This window comes from Zerene cesonia, chromosome 17 (genome assembly GCF_012273895.1).
Source record: "Zerene cesonia ecotype Mississippi chromosome 17, Zerene_cesonia_1.1, whole genome shotgun sequence".
NCBI lineage: Eukaryota > Metazoa > Arthropoda > Insecta > Lepidoptera > Pieridae > Zerene > Zerene cesonia.
In genome coordinates this window covers 9,827,595-9,844,579 of record NC_052118.1, presented here as the reverse complement: position 1 = coordinate 9,844,579, position 16,985 = coordinate 9,827,595, and the positions used below count along the sequence as shown (strand labels likewise).

At 33.2% G+C, this 16,985-nt stretch overlaps 1 protein-coding gene across 1 annotated transcript; it reads left to right on the top strand.

Moving 5' to 3' along the window:
• The first annotated feature begins 2,890 nt into the window (after positions 1 to 2,890).
• On the top strand, positions 2,891 to 10,860 carry LOC119833424 (solute carrier family 22 member 1-like). The gene is made up of 7 exons (XM_038357420.1): positions 2,891 to 3,251; positions 5,859 to 5,961; positions 6,243 to 6,343; positions 6,986 to 7,137; positions 7,304 to 7,912; positions 9,163 to 9,344; positions 10,662 to 10,860. The coding sequence occupies exons 1-7, from the start codon at positions 3,079 to 3,081 to the stop codon at positions 10,821 to 10,823; spliced, it is 1,482 nt and encodes a 493-aa protein (XP_038213348.1). The 5' UTR covers positions 2,891 to 3,078; the 3' UTR covers positions 10,824 to 10,860.
• The last annotated feature ends 6,125 nt before the right edge of the window (positions 10,861 to 16,985 follow it).

The window sequence follows — 16,985 nt, the reverse complement described above, 5'->3', positions numbered from 1 at the left end:
GTCTAGGCAATAAGATCTACCCTTTATAAAAAAACTGACCCGGCAAATGCTGTTCTGCCTTACTCTTATCATTTAGGGGTCTGAAAAATAGATGTTGTCCGATTCTCAGACCTACTCGATATGCACACAAAATTTCATAAGAATCGGTCCAGCCAATCCTATTAATATTATAAATGCGAAAGTTTGTATGGATGTATGGATGTTTGTTACTCTTTCACGTAAAAACTACTGAACCAATTGCCATGAAATTTGGTACGTAGACAGCTGGATAACTGGAATAACATATAGGCAACTTTTTATTCCGATATTCCTACGGGATACGGACTTACGCGGGTGAAACCGCGGGGCACAGCTAGTATACATATAAAACATTTATTATCGATACAAGAACTATTCAAAGTTTTGTACAGTAGGCGGCCTTAAGTGTGACCTTTCCCAGTCAACCAAGGCAAGTGCATATTATAGGAAAACATATCTTTAATATTAATACATAGGTTTTTATTTCGTGTTAATGTAACTTATTAAAATGGATACCTACGTACACATATTATTATTTTAATAGGACATTGTAGTGATATAATTTTGAACTGTAAGTTTAATTTTTTTTTGTAGTGTCAGATAAAGAAATGTCTTTCACAATAAGCAGCTGAATTTATAAAATTTGTCTTTTTTTATGTATTTTATGTCAAAAAACCGTACCTGCAATTTACAATTTAGTTATTGTTTAATTATTATTAAGCCACCAAGTAAGTTAGTAGAGTAAATACTACTAATACTCTCTTTTAATTCCCTACTAGCGGATCGCCCCGTTATCACCCGTGGTACATATTTTCTCTTCATAAGAACATTCCTTGTGTCTTAACGTTTAAACAAAACTAACCGGATTGGGTGACCTGTTGTCGTTTACACTTAGAAAATTTAACGATTCATTTTTGTCTATCTGCATATAAATTGAGTATATTACATAATTGTATAAATTAATAAACGAAAAACAGCATTATTAAAAAGGAATAGTTATGCCGCGATTTTAAATGCTCATCATTACAGAAAGTTAAACATGCATTTGTATTCAATACGCATAACAAAAGCGTTTGCGAATTCTAAAGTGCCTATAATAATTATTTATTTTATCACATCTGCAAGACAATGGTATATCGATAATTCTCCGCTTCTATGGTTTGATAATATTATTTCTTATTAGGTAAGAGATGAGTCGGATTTAATACGTAATAAAACAAAGCTAAAGATTTTTTTTCGTTTTACTTACTAATCTCAGGAACTAATGGAAATTCTTTCACCATTTTATACGCACGTAATTCATGAGTGCTATATACCACGGGCGAAGCCGGGTCGAACCGCAACTATAATATAAGATAGAATACTAGCCTACATTTAGCACAGACCCATATTATATGCAAATAGGTTTGAATGAAAACAATTTAAATACCATAGATCTACATAGGTATATGTCTAGTTATATGAAAACACCATTTACATAGAGCGAATAGCGGAAGGCCGTTACGCCAAAATTGCTGTTCAATTGTGTGTAAGTACTTAATAATGTAGTCAGTCATAGTATTTTGAGTCGCATATTTAAAGTCCATTCCTTCCTAACATACTTTTAGTTTCATCGATCGATTTTGACCTTTCAAATGGACAAAACTAATTCAAAATTTATCTTTACAAAGGTGTTTTGTACACGAAGACAATACAATAATCTTATAAGTCCATCCTACTACTCTAATAAGGATCTTCAGGATTAAATACTTAATTTCTTCACAAATTCTCCGTATTCATATAATGCAGGAAAAAACATATATATATATATATATATATATATATATATATATATATATATATATATATATATATATATATATATATATATATATATATATATATATATATATATATATATATATATATATATATATATATATATATATATATATATATAATAGCTTACACAAGGCGAGACGCAGTGTATTATCCTGTACTTTTATCCTAAGGAAACAAAGACCGGAAGAGTTGTTGATCTGTTAAATTTATTTACATAATTTATTTTAAACTTACCAGCACTAGTATAGTAGTATGTTATCTGTGGTCAGGATTTGATTTTATTCTTATAATAACAGGTTCTTTATTTTGCATATTTGAGTTAAAAATAGACATAAATTGTACTATTGTGAAAGTAAAAGGATTTTTTATAAATCTTAGAGTATACTAACGGATTCTCGTGACTCCGTCCACGATATGGAAAATAAATATCTTCTTTGTTGCTTGACTCTATAAGTCAGTAAATGTCATCAAAATTTATTAAAAACTTGCGGTTCACCCCGGCTTCACCCGTGGTACGTTTTTCTATCCATCACAACATTCTTTGTGAATAAACAAAAACGTTAAAAAATTTGCCGAATTGATCGAGCTGTACTTGAGTTTTATACTTAGCATCACATATGGTGATTCATTCTTTTTTATACAGATTGCTTCAGATAAGCCAAAATAGAAACAAAGCGAAAACAGTGACGTTTATCGATAGATATCATCTCAGTATGCACTTAAGAAAAAAATGAATTTTCATTACATTCAAAGATATGTAATTTTATTGTATTGGATATACAATATGTATACATAATTGCATGTATATTACAAATTAAAGCGAATGGTCGTAAATAAGAAATTAATATCACATCAAGTTAACAACACAGCTAATCTTGTTGCTCATTATTTAATTACGGTTCTATAGGATGCCATTGAGTCGCTTGCGCATTCGATACTCATTGTTAAACAGTTGACGGTGGCTTTGCGATCAGTTCGCGAGGTAGTTTCGTATCAAACATACGTAGAAATATAAAAGAAAAATTAAACTCACTTGTGAAAAATAAAAGAATACGAAAGTAACTGAAGTGTGTGAAAAAATATTATAACATAACAATTATTTAAACTACAAGCAAAAATTCCTTTTGTGTACAAAAAAATACACAAGAGTTACTTATACGAATTCATATATAAACATATTAATAGAATATAAAAAATTTGTGATTGTTATTGAGAAAATATGTTGATAGATCTTTGAAAATGAGTGCAGCAATGGATAAGGAAAAGAAATTCGATCTGGACGATGTGTTGAGTAAATTTGGTATCTTCAAGAAATATCATCGGCAGAAGATACTGTTGTTGTTCATAGCTTTTGCGAGTAATAGCATGTATTGTAACCAGTTTATATTTGTTACGGAGCCTGTACAATATAGGTATTGTATTGTTGTTTAAATATATAACCTATTTGTAGATAAATATATAAAATATAGAAATAATGGATAAGGAATTTATAGATTTTTAGGGATTTATTGGCTTAAAGGAAATTTAGTTTGAAACACGTCTGTCAAATGCACTTACAAAATTTCGCATGTTTGTGTGTTTGTTTGTTTATAAACTCTACAGTCTGAATAGGTCTGAATGTTCCAGATTAAAAATTTTCCAAGTTGAAAAAGATCAGATTGCTTATATAAAGGATTATTGTTTTATTATTTTAAACTTCCGATTGTACAATCAATGGTTGTTTACCTTCATTCTATACGATACATTATAATTTATATATAACATATAAGCAACTTTTCCTTTACGCATACAATATGTAATAAAATTCAAGGAACGAGTCTCAAAGCCATCCTTCACATTCAGAGATAATCTGAATTTTTGTTATGATTAATTAATTATTAGTAATTTTTTTTTGTTTTAGTCTGGCGTTTGCCGTGACGTCTTAAAGCAGTACTTATTCAAGTGTGGGATAACGACGTCATTTAACACCATCTTTTTCCCTCACTAGAATTAGTATTATTTTATTAGTTTCCCTGGTTAGACAAAAAAATGACAAATTATGTATATAGTGAGATAAGCACTACATAGTTATATAATACAAGCTGACCCGGCAAACGCTGTTCTGCCTCACTCTTATCATTTAGGGGTATGAAAAATAGATGTTGGCCGATTCTCATAGATACCGGATAAGCTCAAAAAATTTCATCAAAATCGGTCAAGCCGTTTCGGAGGAGTATGGCAACGAAAACTGTGACACGAGAATTTTATATATTAGATAATTCACTCTTTCCTATATGGTAGGTGTGTAATAGAGTTTGATCCTTTATTACATGACCATATATAAAAAAGGCCATGTATTTTATATTTCTGCATATTTTCCTTATCAACAACGCATTATATCTCAAAACGCTTGAAATTTATTACATTTTTATTGGCTGGATTGTAATGGAATAACGTGGTTTATATATTCAAAATCATTTATATTTTCGATAGCCTCCAGTTCAGTGGGAAACGCGTGTATAACAGAGAAGCTCTGGGTTCGACACCCGAGGAGTTTCAGTCTGACAGGATACAAGTTCAATCACCTACATATCCGTAAATCGATTGCTTGTTTTGCCATAAAAAAAAAATACTTATAAAGCATATGAAAAAAGGCACACAACTAATTTTTAGTGTTTTAAAATTATAAAAAAATTGTAACTAAACAGTAAAAATATCTCGAGAGATAGACAGACTGTAGAAAAATACGTAAATAAAATAAAAGAAACACGTGTTGGTTGATCACGTGTGAAGTGACAAGGAATGACTAATAATGTGGCTAGCTAATTTCAAAAGAATTAATAAACTACTATGTATAATAAAAGGTATAATCCTTGTTCTTACTTCTGTAATCTATACTAATATTATAAAGCTGAAGAGTTTGTTTGTTTATACGCACTAATCTCAGGAACTACTGATCCGATTTGAACAATTCTTTCAGTGTTAGATAGCCCATTTATTGAGGAAGGCTATACGCTATATATATGTACCACGGACGAAGCCAGAGTGTACTGCTAGTATAACATAAAATTCATTATTATTTTATTTAACATTTTTAACGATTCAATTGTCGAATGTACGATGCACCTGTCTTAGTCGGATTTTGATGTAATCAGGCGAATTTTCATTTGACATATAGAAGGACATGCCATATCATAGATAGGAACTGTATCTGCATCCCATATCTTCATATTGTTTGTAATAAGCCCGTCACACACGTAGCTTTAATGAATATTAAAATATGTGATAGCAAGGCATAATATTAAGATATATCTTCTATACAAATGTTTAAGTGACCACACACGCAGCTGTTATATATATTTCTAAAACATCAGCAATATAAACGGCAATTAATATTTTCCTGTATTAATGGATATAACACTCGGACTATTATCAATGAAATGAAAATATATACTATAGCATAAGTTCTGTAAGTGTAACACATAATCTATATTACATATTAATATATAAGTACGTTTGTGATGGGCTTAAAGATATGATATGCCCTGCGTCATTTGTTTCTGATAATGCAATATATAATTTTTGAACTTATTGCATCGGTCCTGTCAATCTTCTTTCTTATTAAGTAAAATGAAAAGGTGACTGACCGATTTAACCATCAATGCACAACCTAAAATATAGATAGCCACTATGATGCAGGCAACCGTCAAGAAAATATTTTTATAAATTCAACCCCCGAGGGGATATTTTATATAACTATTTTCTTATTTATATTTTATACAGTTCCAAGTATGTGTAACCACTCACCCAGGCTGTATTGAAAGTAAAATTGTCTTAAATTGTTTTTTAATTTAAAATATGCTAAGTCTTTAAATAAGCCTCGTAGAATAAATGCATTTTTAAGCAAGAGTTCTAACGCACAGTATAAGATAACAATTTCAGTAATTATAAAATTGTTACAACCTATGTGCGCTCATACCTTTTGTCGGCAAGATTATATGGCTATAATAATATAATTACATCAATTATATTTATTTCAGATGCATAGACAGAGATGACTTGGACCAGTCAGTATGTAGCTATAATTCGAGTGACGTTTGCACACAATGGATATATGAAGAGCCCAACAGTTTCGTTGCCACGGTAATTATTTTAAATTAAATTTAATTAAAGAATTTAAAGCAGATATTAAGAAAATAAAGTTTCTAATATTATTAGATGCATCTAAGGAAGCTTTACTAAGGCGAGTTATTATCAATTTCTCATATAACATCTAGTCCGTAGGAATAATCAAACGAAAATCTCGGAATCCTTGTAACAGCTGCAATTACCAGACGATAAAATACGTAATTTCAGAATTCTTGACATATAATAAATCACGTTCTAAACGAGGAAATGGTATTAATATTAAGTTATGATTGCAGTTTGAACTCGCATGTCAGGATTGGAAGCGAACTCTCGTGGGTTCGGCGCATAACTTCGGTTACATGGTCGGCCTGCTCATTGTTGGGCCCATGTCTGATAGGTATGGATACATAAAATCGTTTAAAACTGAGCCAGTTGATGGCCAAGTTATTTCAACTAAATTTGTTCATATTAATGAATAAATTTAGTCTTGAAATCTTGTATTGATCGTCAGATAGTGTTAGGAATGTGACGGAGTGATGACATGGGTTGGGCTCATTGTGATACGACAAAGCTTGAATTGTAGAATAGAGGATGGGGCTTGTGTGAGTAATTGCGTCTTCTCTAGAAAGTGTACATACTATGTGGAAATTTTCCAGTAACAGCTGGTCAAGAAATAAATTTTAAATTCATATCTGGTGTTGATGAATAGAAAATTAGTCGTCGAATTGAAGTTTGACAGGTAAACAAACAATACTACACTCGTAGGTGTGACATATATAAAAATAATGAAATAGGCGTATCTTATACTGTTATGTTTTCTATTATAGTACACTCACACAATTGAAATTAGATCGCACTCTAACTTATTCGGATATACTGTTGAAACACAATGAAGCTTAGGTACATTCATAAAATGTATTAAATTATCTCGACATGTATAAGTCCAATAAATAAATGGTCACCTTTTTAATACGTGCGAGAATCCACTAATTGCCAACCACTGCGTAGAAATATACGGGTTTCTTGAAAATGTCGGCAGGTTCGGAAGAAAAGCTGCCATAGTTGCAACTGGGGTATTAGGAGGTGTGATTGGAGTACTAAGGAGTTTCTCCACCTGGTACTGGATATTCGTGGCTCTGGAGTTTCTGGAGGCCTGTATTGGCGACATATGCTCGCCAGCTTTTGTTTTATGTAAGTTAATACAAACGTTAATAAAAACGTATTCAGTTTTAAATTCGATACGTTTAACGTATATTTAAACCTGCATTTTAGTGACAAAATGCATTTTTGTATAAATAGCTTACATAAAAATACGCATTTGAGAAACTGAATGAAAACATCAAACTATTCCTTACAGCATTAGAAATCGTACAGCAGAAGAAGCGGCTTCTATTTAATATGATTGTCAGTCTCGGATATTCCGTCGGCGGAACCACTCTCGGTCTGGTCGCCTGGCTAGTACCCAGCTGGAGATGGCTCCTTCGCACCATTTACACCCCAGCTCTACTCTTCATATTCTACATCTTCCTGCTCGACGAGAGCCCGAGGTGGTACCTATCGAATGGGAGGAAGGAAAAAGCGTCAGCAATACTAGAAAAAGCAGCGACGACGAATAACATTAAACTGGACAAAAATATGCTCGATAATTTGAACTGTGAAGCTGATGAAAGTACGAATTTCAAAGAAGTCGTATTGGGAACAATGAAGTCGAGGAAATTGCGGACGAGGTTCTTCGTCTGTTTGGTGTGGTGGACGACATCTACGTTTGTTAATTATGGGTTGGTGCTTAACTCTATATCGTTGCAGGGGAATAAGTATTTGAACTTTGCGCTGACGCAGATTATAGATGTGCCTGGGATGTTCTTTATCACGTACATTTTGGTGCGGTTCAAGAGGAAGAAGCCCTTGATAATTTGCTTTGTGGTGGGCGCTGTGTTGTGTCTATCACAGCCGTTTATACCAATGGGTAAGTTGAAGCTGATGTGGTAATATTGTTTAATGAAAAGGTTTTGAAAATGTGCCTTCACAAAGTTTTTATGATAGAGTGGGCAGTCGAGCTGGAGGTTTGTCTGATAGTATGCGATCACCACCGTATACATTTGCAGAGGTAGCAACTGCTAGCTGCAAATGCGTTGACTGCTTTTAACCCGGAGGGAATCCTACTAATAATATTATCAATGCAAAAGTTTGTAAGGATGTGTGTGTGTTATAAAGAAAAGGTAGGTTCTAATGTATGTGTAGCAGCATCTATATAATTCATTTTTGTTTCACATTAAATTTGTATTAGCCGCAACAATAGTAACTAGAGGGGCGTTTTAACTGTGATTATAAAAGAATGATTCAAGAGTAAGGTACATTTCTTACTATACTGAATTTAATAGTTATTAGTGTATATTCATAAATATTGCTTTTTCAACTTAGTCTAGACACATTGTTGCATATTGATAAATATGTCATGTATTTTACCTATATGTCATTAAAATCTAATGAACACTTAATGTTGCAAAGATCACGTCTTTGTTACAGTGTGTACAGTTATTTTATCCATTTAAATGTCACAGACATGTCTTTTGCAATACTAAAATAAAACGTCATTATTTTTATTTATAATCCTACTAATATTATAAATGTTACTCTTTCACGCAAGAACTACTGAACCGATTGCGATGAAATTTGGTACGTAGACAGCTGGACAACTGCTATAACATATAGGCAACTTTTTATCCCGATGTTCTCACTGGATACGGACTTACTCGGGTGAAATCGCGGGGCGCAGCTATTAAATTATAATGGAGGAAAGAATAGGAAGTTATAAGTTACATGTATTTATGTATTTGAGGATGCGGTTGAATAATAATTGTAAAATGCCTTCTAATACAAAAACCGGAAGTATAATTTTAAACCCCGGGTCTGTATGTCTATCTTCACGGCGGAACGCTAGAAGAAGATAATTTTAATAAATATTTGATTTTTTTCAAATGTTTCAGTAATAATAAATTCACTTGAAAATACCTTCGTCACTACATAATATAATACAAAGTCGCTTTCCGCCGTTTGTGTGTCTGTATGCTATCTTTAAAATCATGCAACTTAAGTAGGTTTATACGACTTTAAAAAGAGGGAGGGGAGGGGGTATGAAAACGGGTTTTACTCGGCTTTACGGATGTAAAGCCGCGGGCAAAATCTGTTATTATAATATTTTGTTTGCACCAACAGATCTACCTTGGTTGTCCATCACGTTCTACATGGCTGGAAAGCTGATGTCCTCGTTCTACTTCAACATCACGTATCTCTATACGTCTGAGCTGTTCCCGACCTACACGAGGAACTCCATGCACGCTCTGTGCTCGTCCTTGGGAAGAATTGGGTCGCTGGTGGCGCAGCAGACACCGCTCTTGGTAAGGATCAGATAAATAAATTTATTTATATTTATTTATTTATAATAATTAAAACGGTTTTACACCAATAACATTAATTATTAACTATCAATTTTTACATTACATAACATCTCACTTAAATTCATAAAGAATATATATGACACAATCACAATTAAATACATTACATAATTACAATTAATGGCATTCGGATACAAGTAACAGTATAAAATAAAGACATTCGATCAGTTGTAGCTTTCGCAGAAGACTGGTTCCACCTCTTATGCTCCTGATAGCCGATTTGCGGCTATCGTTAATTTTTGTACATGTCATGTTATTGTAATTTTCATACATTATTATATTTTGAGAATGTGTCCAGAAGCTGCGAGCTGTGTGTGCTTTCTTTACTAGAATTAATGTGACGATGGTGAGCTGTTTTTTACTGAGACAAAAAGGACTTACTAAAGATTAATTTAGACGGAGATAACATGGTTTCTATACTTTATTAAATAAAAATATATATAAATATACACTATTTTAAATTACAATAAATACATTTTTATTTACTGTTACCAATATAATAAATTTTCCTTACAGCTAAAGCGATGAGATTATGAAAAATGCTAGATCTATCGTTACTTTCAAAAGCAAAGTCTATGAATATTATTCCTGACTGACCTGACTGATTGATACTGCAACAGGTTCTAATTCAATCAGGCTACCTAAAATATTATCTTGATTTTTTGCTAAATTTCCCAGAACTGTTATAAAATACATACACCTTATGGGAGAATAAATTACAATTATTAATATTACTGATTCAAAATGCGGTAAAATTTTCAGATTTCCGGAATTACATTAAAATTGTTGGTTTAATGACAATTTGTTTCACATGTATTCAACTTTCTTTGTCTATTTTCGCTTAACTCTGTGGTGTCATTTGATACATTGGTAAATATAATAAAAATCCAGTGTTTTATTAAGCTGAAGCCCAAAATGATTTAAACAGCGTTGTTATTAATGACCTAAGACTGAAGCATTTTATTTTTATCTATATAAATGCCGATTTATGCTTTTCGTTATATTTAAAGCACTCATAATATTATCTACACTAATATTATAAATAGGAAACTTACATTTTTGATTGTAACTTTTTCACGCAAAAACCACTGGATCTTTTTTATAAATTCTTTCCCCATTAGAAAGCCGCAACTTCCAAATATGTACATATGCACACGGGCAATGCCGGGAGGAACAGCTACTTATTTATAAAAAAGGTAGCTTATTACATTTGAATGTTTTTATAATGAAATACTCAAAGCAATCTTTGTCTTCTTTCAGACGGTCTACTGGATAGGACTGCCAGCTTTTGTCTTCGGCTCTGCGTCGCTATTCGCTGGCTTTGTGACGCTTCTGGTGCCCGATGTGTCTGACGACTCATTGCCAGATAATGTGAAACAGGCTGAAGCTTTGGGCATGAAGGAAAGGAAGGCTGTTCTGTGATGTTCCGTTTTAGTTGTTTTTTTTTTAAGAAAATTAATATGTATGGAATTATCAGTGCTATTTAGAGTGGCTGATAATATGCCGTTGTGGTCTTTTTAACTTCCGATCTCTTATCAAAATTGGGAGATTCATAGTTCGGTTCATAGAAATACCAATAACAATCATACGAGCGGCATGTTTTTGAATTTTGAAGTACAACTCTTGCAGTTAAAATGTTTTAATGTCTAATATTATAGCAAATTTTGCAATAAGTCTTCTTTGTAATGGTAATTCTACCACTGCATATCTATGTGCAGAGAATCTAGCCACCGCTATATTTTAGACGTTCCATGTACCCAGACTAAGAGGTTCTACTCCACATTCATTATTCGATCCGCAAGGGACTGGAACATGCTTTCATAATCTTTGTTTCCCGAAGAATGATGGGGGTTGTCAAGGGAAGAGAGAACTGTGCTAGGGAACCTCACTCTCACTTAGGTTAATCTCTGTTTACCAGTAGACAAGGTCGTGGTCAAGCGCTTCCTTATTATCCATAATAATATGATAGCGGAACTCATCTCTTACCATACTGAGTCAAAACTCATTAGGTAAAGAGATATAGTAAGGGAGAAACATATATCTCTCTCTATCTCAAGACGTAAAGGGAAGAGAGACGGATATATCTCTCACGTCGTTTTCTAGTGTGTAGTGTATTTCAGGTTAGATTTACCACACATAACAAAATACTATACTAGGTTTTCCTGTTTTTTTTTATGTGATCAATCTTCCGTAAAGGGAAAGTGTGATTTACAAATGGGAATAAACAATTATCGGTGAAGATATTTGCTGTTTATATTCGCAATGCAGACGTCTTCAGTTGTCATCTCTTGGTTATAGAAGTAAGAAATACCTTTGAGTTTGTGTATCAGCTATTCCCAAAAGGTGTGATAAATTTCAATGAAATTTCATGGAAAGATGACCTTGTTTTGCGTAAACGAGTCGTAGGTAAAATATCTATCATACAACCTTGAACTCGATACAAAATGCTTGTACAATATTACCTCTAGATATATTACAGCAATAATAATTATCTTACCATGAGTTGCCATGTTTTATATACTAATGAGTGTCTTGTTTCTTTTGTAGGTATATGAAAATGTATGTATGTTGCTAGGTTTGTCGTGCATGTGCCTGAGGCTTATAAAATGTAGATTTAATTAATAAATATATAATAATAAAAAATTCTTTATTTGCCTTTACAATTAAGTGTTGCAATATTATATTGAATATTTATTTTCATCCTTGTGTTTTATTTAATATTAACTACTTTTGTATTATTTACACTTATTTTTATTACATAAATAGTGTTGTTTAGGAATTTTAGTAATATTGCTAGACCGATATATGGGATGATATTTGAAACTAATATTAGTTGCTGCGCATTACGCGTAGTATATGCTCCGTTTTTAGCACCAAACCGATTATATAGATTATATATTAAGTTATAAGTCCACCTTTTTATAATACGTTTGTAAAAATTATGTGGTGTTAAATAAACATTTTTTCTTTCTCTCAATTTTTTTTATCTCTATGTAAGTAATATTATAAATGCGATATAAGCTCTGTCTGTTTCTTTTTTACGCTTCAACCATTTAACAGATTGGCATGACATTTGGTAAAATATAATTTTTTACCCTAGAAATGACAGGTTAGATTAGATAGGTTAGAGTAGATTTTATTTCAGAAATCACACGAGCCTGAGAATTATGCATGTAAAGCCCGGGACTGTCTATCTTTTCCCTGGACAAGGCGGGAAAAGTCACTCGCAGAAAGCTAGTTTGAGCGTAATTTAATATGGGAGTCGAGCACGCTTCGGCACGAATTGGGCTAGCTCACACCGGGGAAGTACTACACCCCCACAGAAAACCAGTGTGAAATAGTAGCATGTTACTATGTTACGTATTCGTGGGGAGCCGGAGGCCCGTTTTCTTTTCCTCGCCCTTCCCAGACTCTGCGAATTTAATGGGCGGTGGTATTCGCTCACTATCAGGCGAAGCACCAGCTCAGTTACCCGCACATAAAAATCACAACCAGATCTTAAGACCCCTTGGTAATGCTTTGAAAACAATTTACACTAATCCGTCAATAATTACTTTGGTATAACACATAACTCATTGCGGTACGATGCGTCTAAACGTCAGTCCATGATTAACGGACAAACTCGAGGCCAATTTCCATGTTTGTTTCTAATCGAAAATTCCCAGTCGATTCGGAGATGTAATTGCGAGACGTTACAGCATGCCACGCGGCGCTCTGACGACATTCAGGGTGTTTTATATCTTACGATGTTTTCCATTTTGCCGTGCCATTTGATATAGATTGCTTCTTATTATAAGAAATATAATTTAATGTAAGGAATGGTTCTGAGATATGTTACCGTTTCAGTAAATTTCAGGTTATTAATCAACTTTACGTTATGTTCTATCGTAACATACCACGTGAAAAGCAACAGTACTCCGAATTTAAGTTATCACAGTACAGCGAGATAGTTTTTCTACAAAAGATACTACATATAATGTTCAAATACACGTACAGTTTATGAACATTCCTTAATTTTTATTTTAGCTAACTATCAGCCTGCGACTTAGCCCCGAAAAAAATAAACAGTGTAAAGTGCTTCCCGCATAGTTCCCGGGATATATCTGGAATAAAAAATATTATATGTCTTTTCTCGGGTCTCAATTTATCTCTGTACTATACTTCATGCAAATCTTTTAAACGGCTTAGACTTGAAGAAGAAACGGACTGACAAAGTTGCTTTCGCATTTATAATATTAAATTCAATCCTTATCTAGAAGAGAAAAGTAACATAAATTTATATAGTATTGGTTACATACATATACATATACATATATTGACGTGACAACGTCTTAAACTAGGTTGCGGCTCGGAGTCACTCATGAAAAAGTGTAACGCCCGGTAACGTTACGATGAGTCACCGAACTATGATCGGTCCGCCGCGCGCGCAGCACTAAAGAATTAGGCGCATTGAATCGGCGCGTGCTTGTGTCTCTGTCTCTGTCTTTTTAGTAAACAAAATATATTTTCTATAGTTAAAATTTGTGCAATTCTTATTTTCATTCAATTCCTTGTTCCTATTGTGCAATTTAATAATATTCATATCAATAAATATTCTACCGAGAAAAAGACGTTGTCACGTAAAATCTTCGCCCGTAAAACCGACTTTACAGGCAACCATTTTTTTTTTATGTATAGAGAAGCGCTTGACTACCATCTCGCCAGCTGGCATACACATTTTCACATATAGCCTAGAAATCGTAGGGCCATATTTGAAATCGTCTCGTATATTGTAAAGTGGAGTGTCGGTAGCTATTTTCAATTTGCCCCCGCTCGCACCTGCGAGGCGGTTGCAGTATTAATCTGTGCATACATGCACAATGGCTGCAAAATATCCAACTTATCTTGTATGTTGTGGACGCAAATCGCTGCTACATATAGCACGTTTTAGATTTTTATCATGTATAGAGTGAATTAAATTATATTTTTTTTTATAATTGTTCTTATATCGGTTGAAATAGTCGATATTTTATCATTATGGTTATCATAATCAGCTCTGTTTTAGCTACATCGGCCGTTTATATGATACACTTTTAAAATAGCCTATATTATTTCTTATTGCATCAACTATCTGCTAATGAAAGTTCCGTCAAAATCGGTTCATCCGTTCCAAAGTTAACCAGTACATACAGACAGACAAAAATTGTAAAAAAGAAGCTTTTTGGTACATGTACCGTATCATCATCATCAGCCCATATATGTTTCCACTGCTGGGACACAGGCCTCTTGTGAGGGTTCAGGCCGTAATCCACCACGCTGGCCAAGTGCGGCTTGGCAGATGTCACATGTCGTCGAACTTTTTCGATTCTCGGACATGACGGTTTCCTCACGATGTTTTCCTTCACCGTTTTAAGCAGCGGCGATGTTATCCACACGTAGATAAATTGATAAATCTATTTATTTCTTGCACGCTCGCCCGGTCTCGAACCCTGACTTATCGATTTTGAAGTCCGAGGTTCTCACCACTGAGCCAACACTGCTATTACCGTATACATCCATATTTAGTTAGAAGCAGTCATTTTATTGCAAGCAGTCACTCCATGGTATTTCCTTGTGTTTGATTTTACGCGAGTATTATACATTTAGAAATTAAACACTTTTTAACGGAATTAAACGCGATTTATTCATTATATACGGAGAGACTCCCCGTGACCATGCTCACTGTAAAGTGTTCGAAACGTCGTTTTAATAATATTATGAATAAGTCGCGCTTAAAATCCGTTTAATTTCTAAACAGTCACTCCAATATATTGGTATAGCTAACATTATATATTTGTAGCCAAGATCGTAATCTACATTTCATTTACTAGTTTTTCCGCGGCATTTTTAACGGAATATGGATTTCATTGACACGTACATGAAAATAGAAAAATATTCGTCCTGCAGCACTGAGACGGTGCTTGCGGACAACCGTCACGTGCGGCTATGGTGGCCTTTATAAATGTAATTGTAGTACTGGCTTCAAGATATCCCTACTAATGTGCGTGAAAGTAACACTGTCTGTCTCTTCTTCATGCCTAAACCGTTGAACTAATTTGAATGAAATTTGCTAATATTCAGTCTGGCACAAAACAACCTCAACAACATCTGGCTAACAAAGAAATTCAAATATTTTTTTCAAACAAATCTATGAAAAGAGATTTTTTTTTAATTAACTCGCTTATGTCCCCGGCTTCACACGCTTTAAATTGGAGTAGATTAATTTTATTACACATATTACAAGTTATACTTAAAAACCTTCCTTTTAAAAAACCCCCATCACAATCCATTGCGTGGTTTTCAAGATTTAAGCATACATAGACTTTGTTTTGTACTATGTAGTGATTTTATAGCTAAATAATCAATAGCCTTTATCAAGAAGAGAAGACAGATTATTTGGCTTTGGGATTTCATTAAACGAAAAATATTGTAAGAAGAACAATTATTTTTAATAATAGACTAAACTTGATTGGTCAGAACTAGAACAACTTATTATAGAAGCACATTGGAGGCATCAGCTTTTGAAATAAAAATAGGATCTTGATTATACTAATCGATTCAACCACTCGAAAGTTCTTAGGAAACAAATAATTCTCTATTTTATGAAGTCGGTTGAAAACAATACGCGCTTTAGTGAAAATACGTTCTCTAGTAAAAGTAAATTAAAAACATATTCCTATTTCTCATATAACGTTGTAAATAAACAATATTATGACAATTTAAAATTCCGATTACATTCCAGGAAAACTTGCATGTATGGTTGTAATAGTAGCAAGCTATGTCGCGAATGCACAACCATTTTATACGACTCAAATATTCCCGCAGTTTGATACAAGCCTTTCATATTGAAAATATGCTTTCAAAGCCCAAAGTTACATTTTATTAGAATTTTATCTTCCTATTACGGAGGTGTAGCTTTTGATAAATAAAATGTGAATAGTAACATTTTTAGCTAGCATTTTTAGATAAATACATATAACTATATAAACACTTTTTTTTTTTTTTTTTTTAACAATTTATTTATTAATTCTTACTAGCTGACATGGCGAATGGGAATGGAAATGTTTGGAATGGAGCACATTCATCTATTGTTCTAACCTTTTAAACCTTCTCTGGACTTATTGTGAATGCCAAATCAAAACGAAAAATTTGGTGTTTGTGTTTGTGACATGGTAGCTCTCAAACGATTTCATTTGTCGTTGTTTCATTCGAAAGCCATAAGATCCTTGCGATGGTTCTTAACTACAATAAAAACGGTAGAAGATGGTGTCGAATCAATACATTTTCATAAATCCCTTAACATGGATATCAAATGGAAAGGCTTGACTAGGAAAATTCTATACACTATGACAAATTTCAAGTTCTAAATGGCCGACAACACAAAACGGGTCGGATTTTATTAAATTTAAACTGATTGTGTCTGGAGATTAGATTCGAAATTTTCTTCGGCCACGCGAACGAAGCCGCGGGTTACAGCTTGTGAGAAATTAAGTATACAATTACTTATATCATCTTATATCTTCATTTGGTAGGTTACAATAAAATAAAGGTATCTAATTGCATACA

Excerpts from the sequence above, each read along its gene's own strand:
- LOC119833424 (XM_038357420.1), top strand. The coding sequence starts at position 3,079 with ATGAGTGCAGCAATGGATAAGGAAAAGAAATTCGATCTGGACGATGTG. Across the intron at positions 5,962-6,242 it reads CCAACAGTTTCGTTGCCACG|TTTGAACTCGCATGTCAGGA; the intron begins GTAATTATTTTA and ends TTATGATTGCAG. Across the intron at positions 7,138-7,303 it reads CTCGCCAGCTTTTGTTTTAT|CATTAGAAATCGTACAGCAG; the intron begins GTAAGTTAATAC and ends TATTCCTTACAG.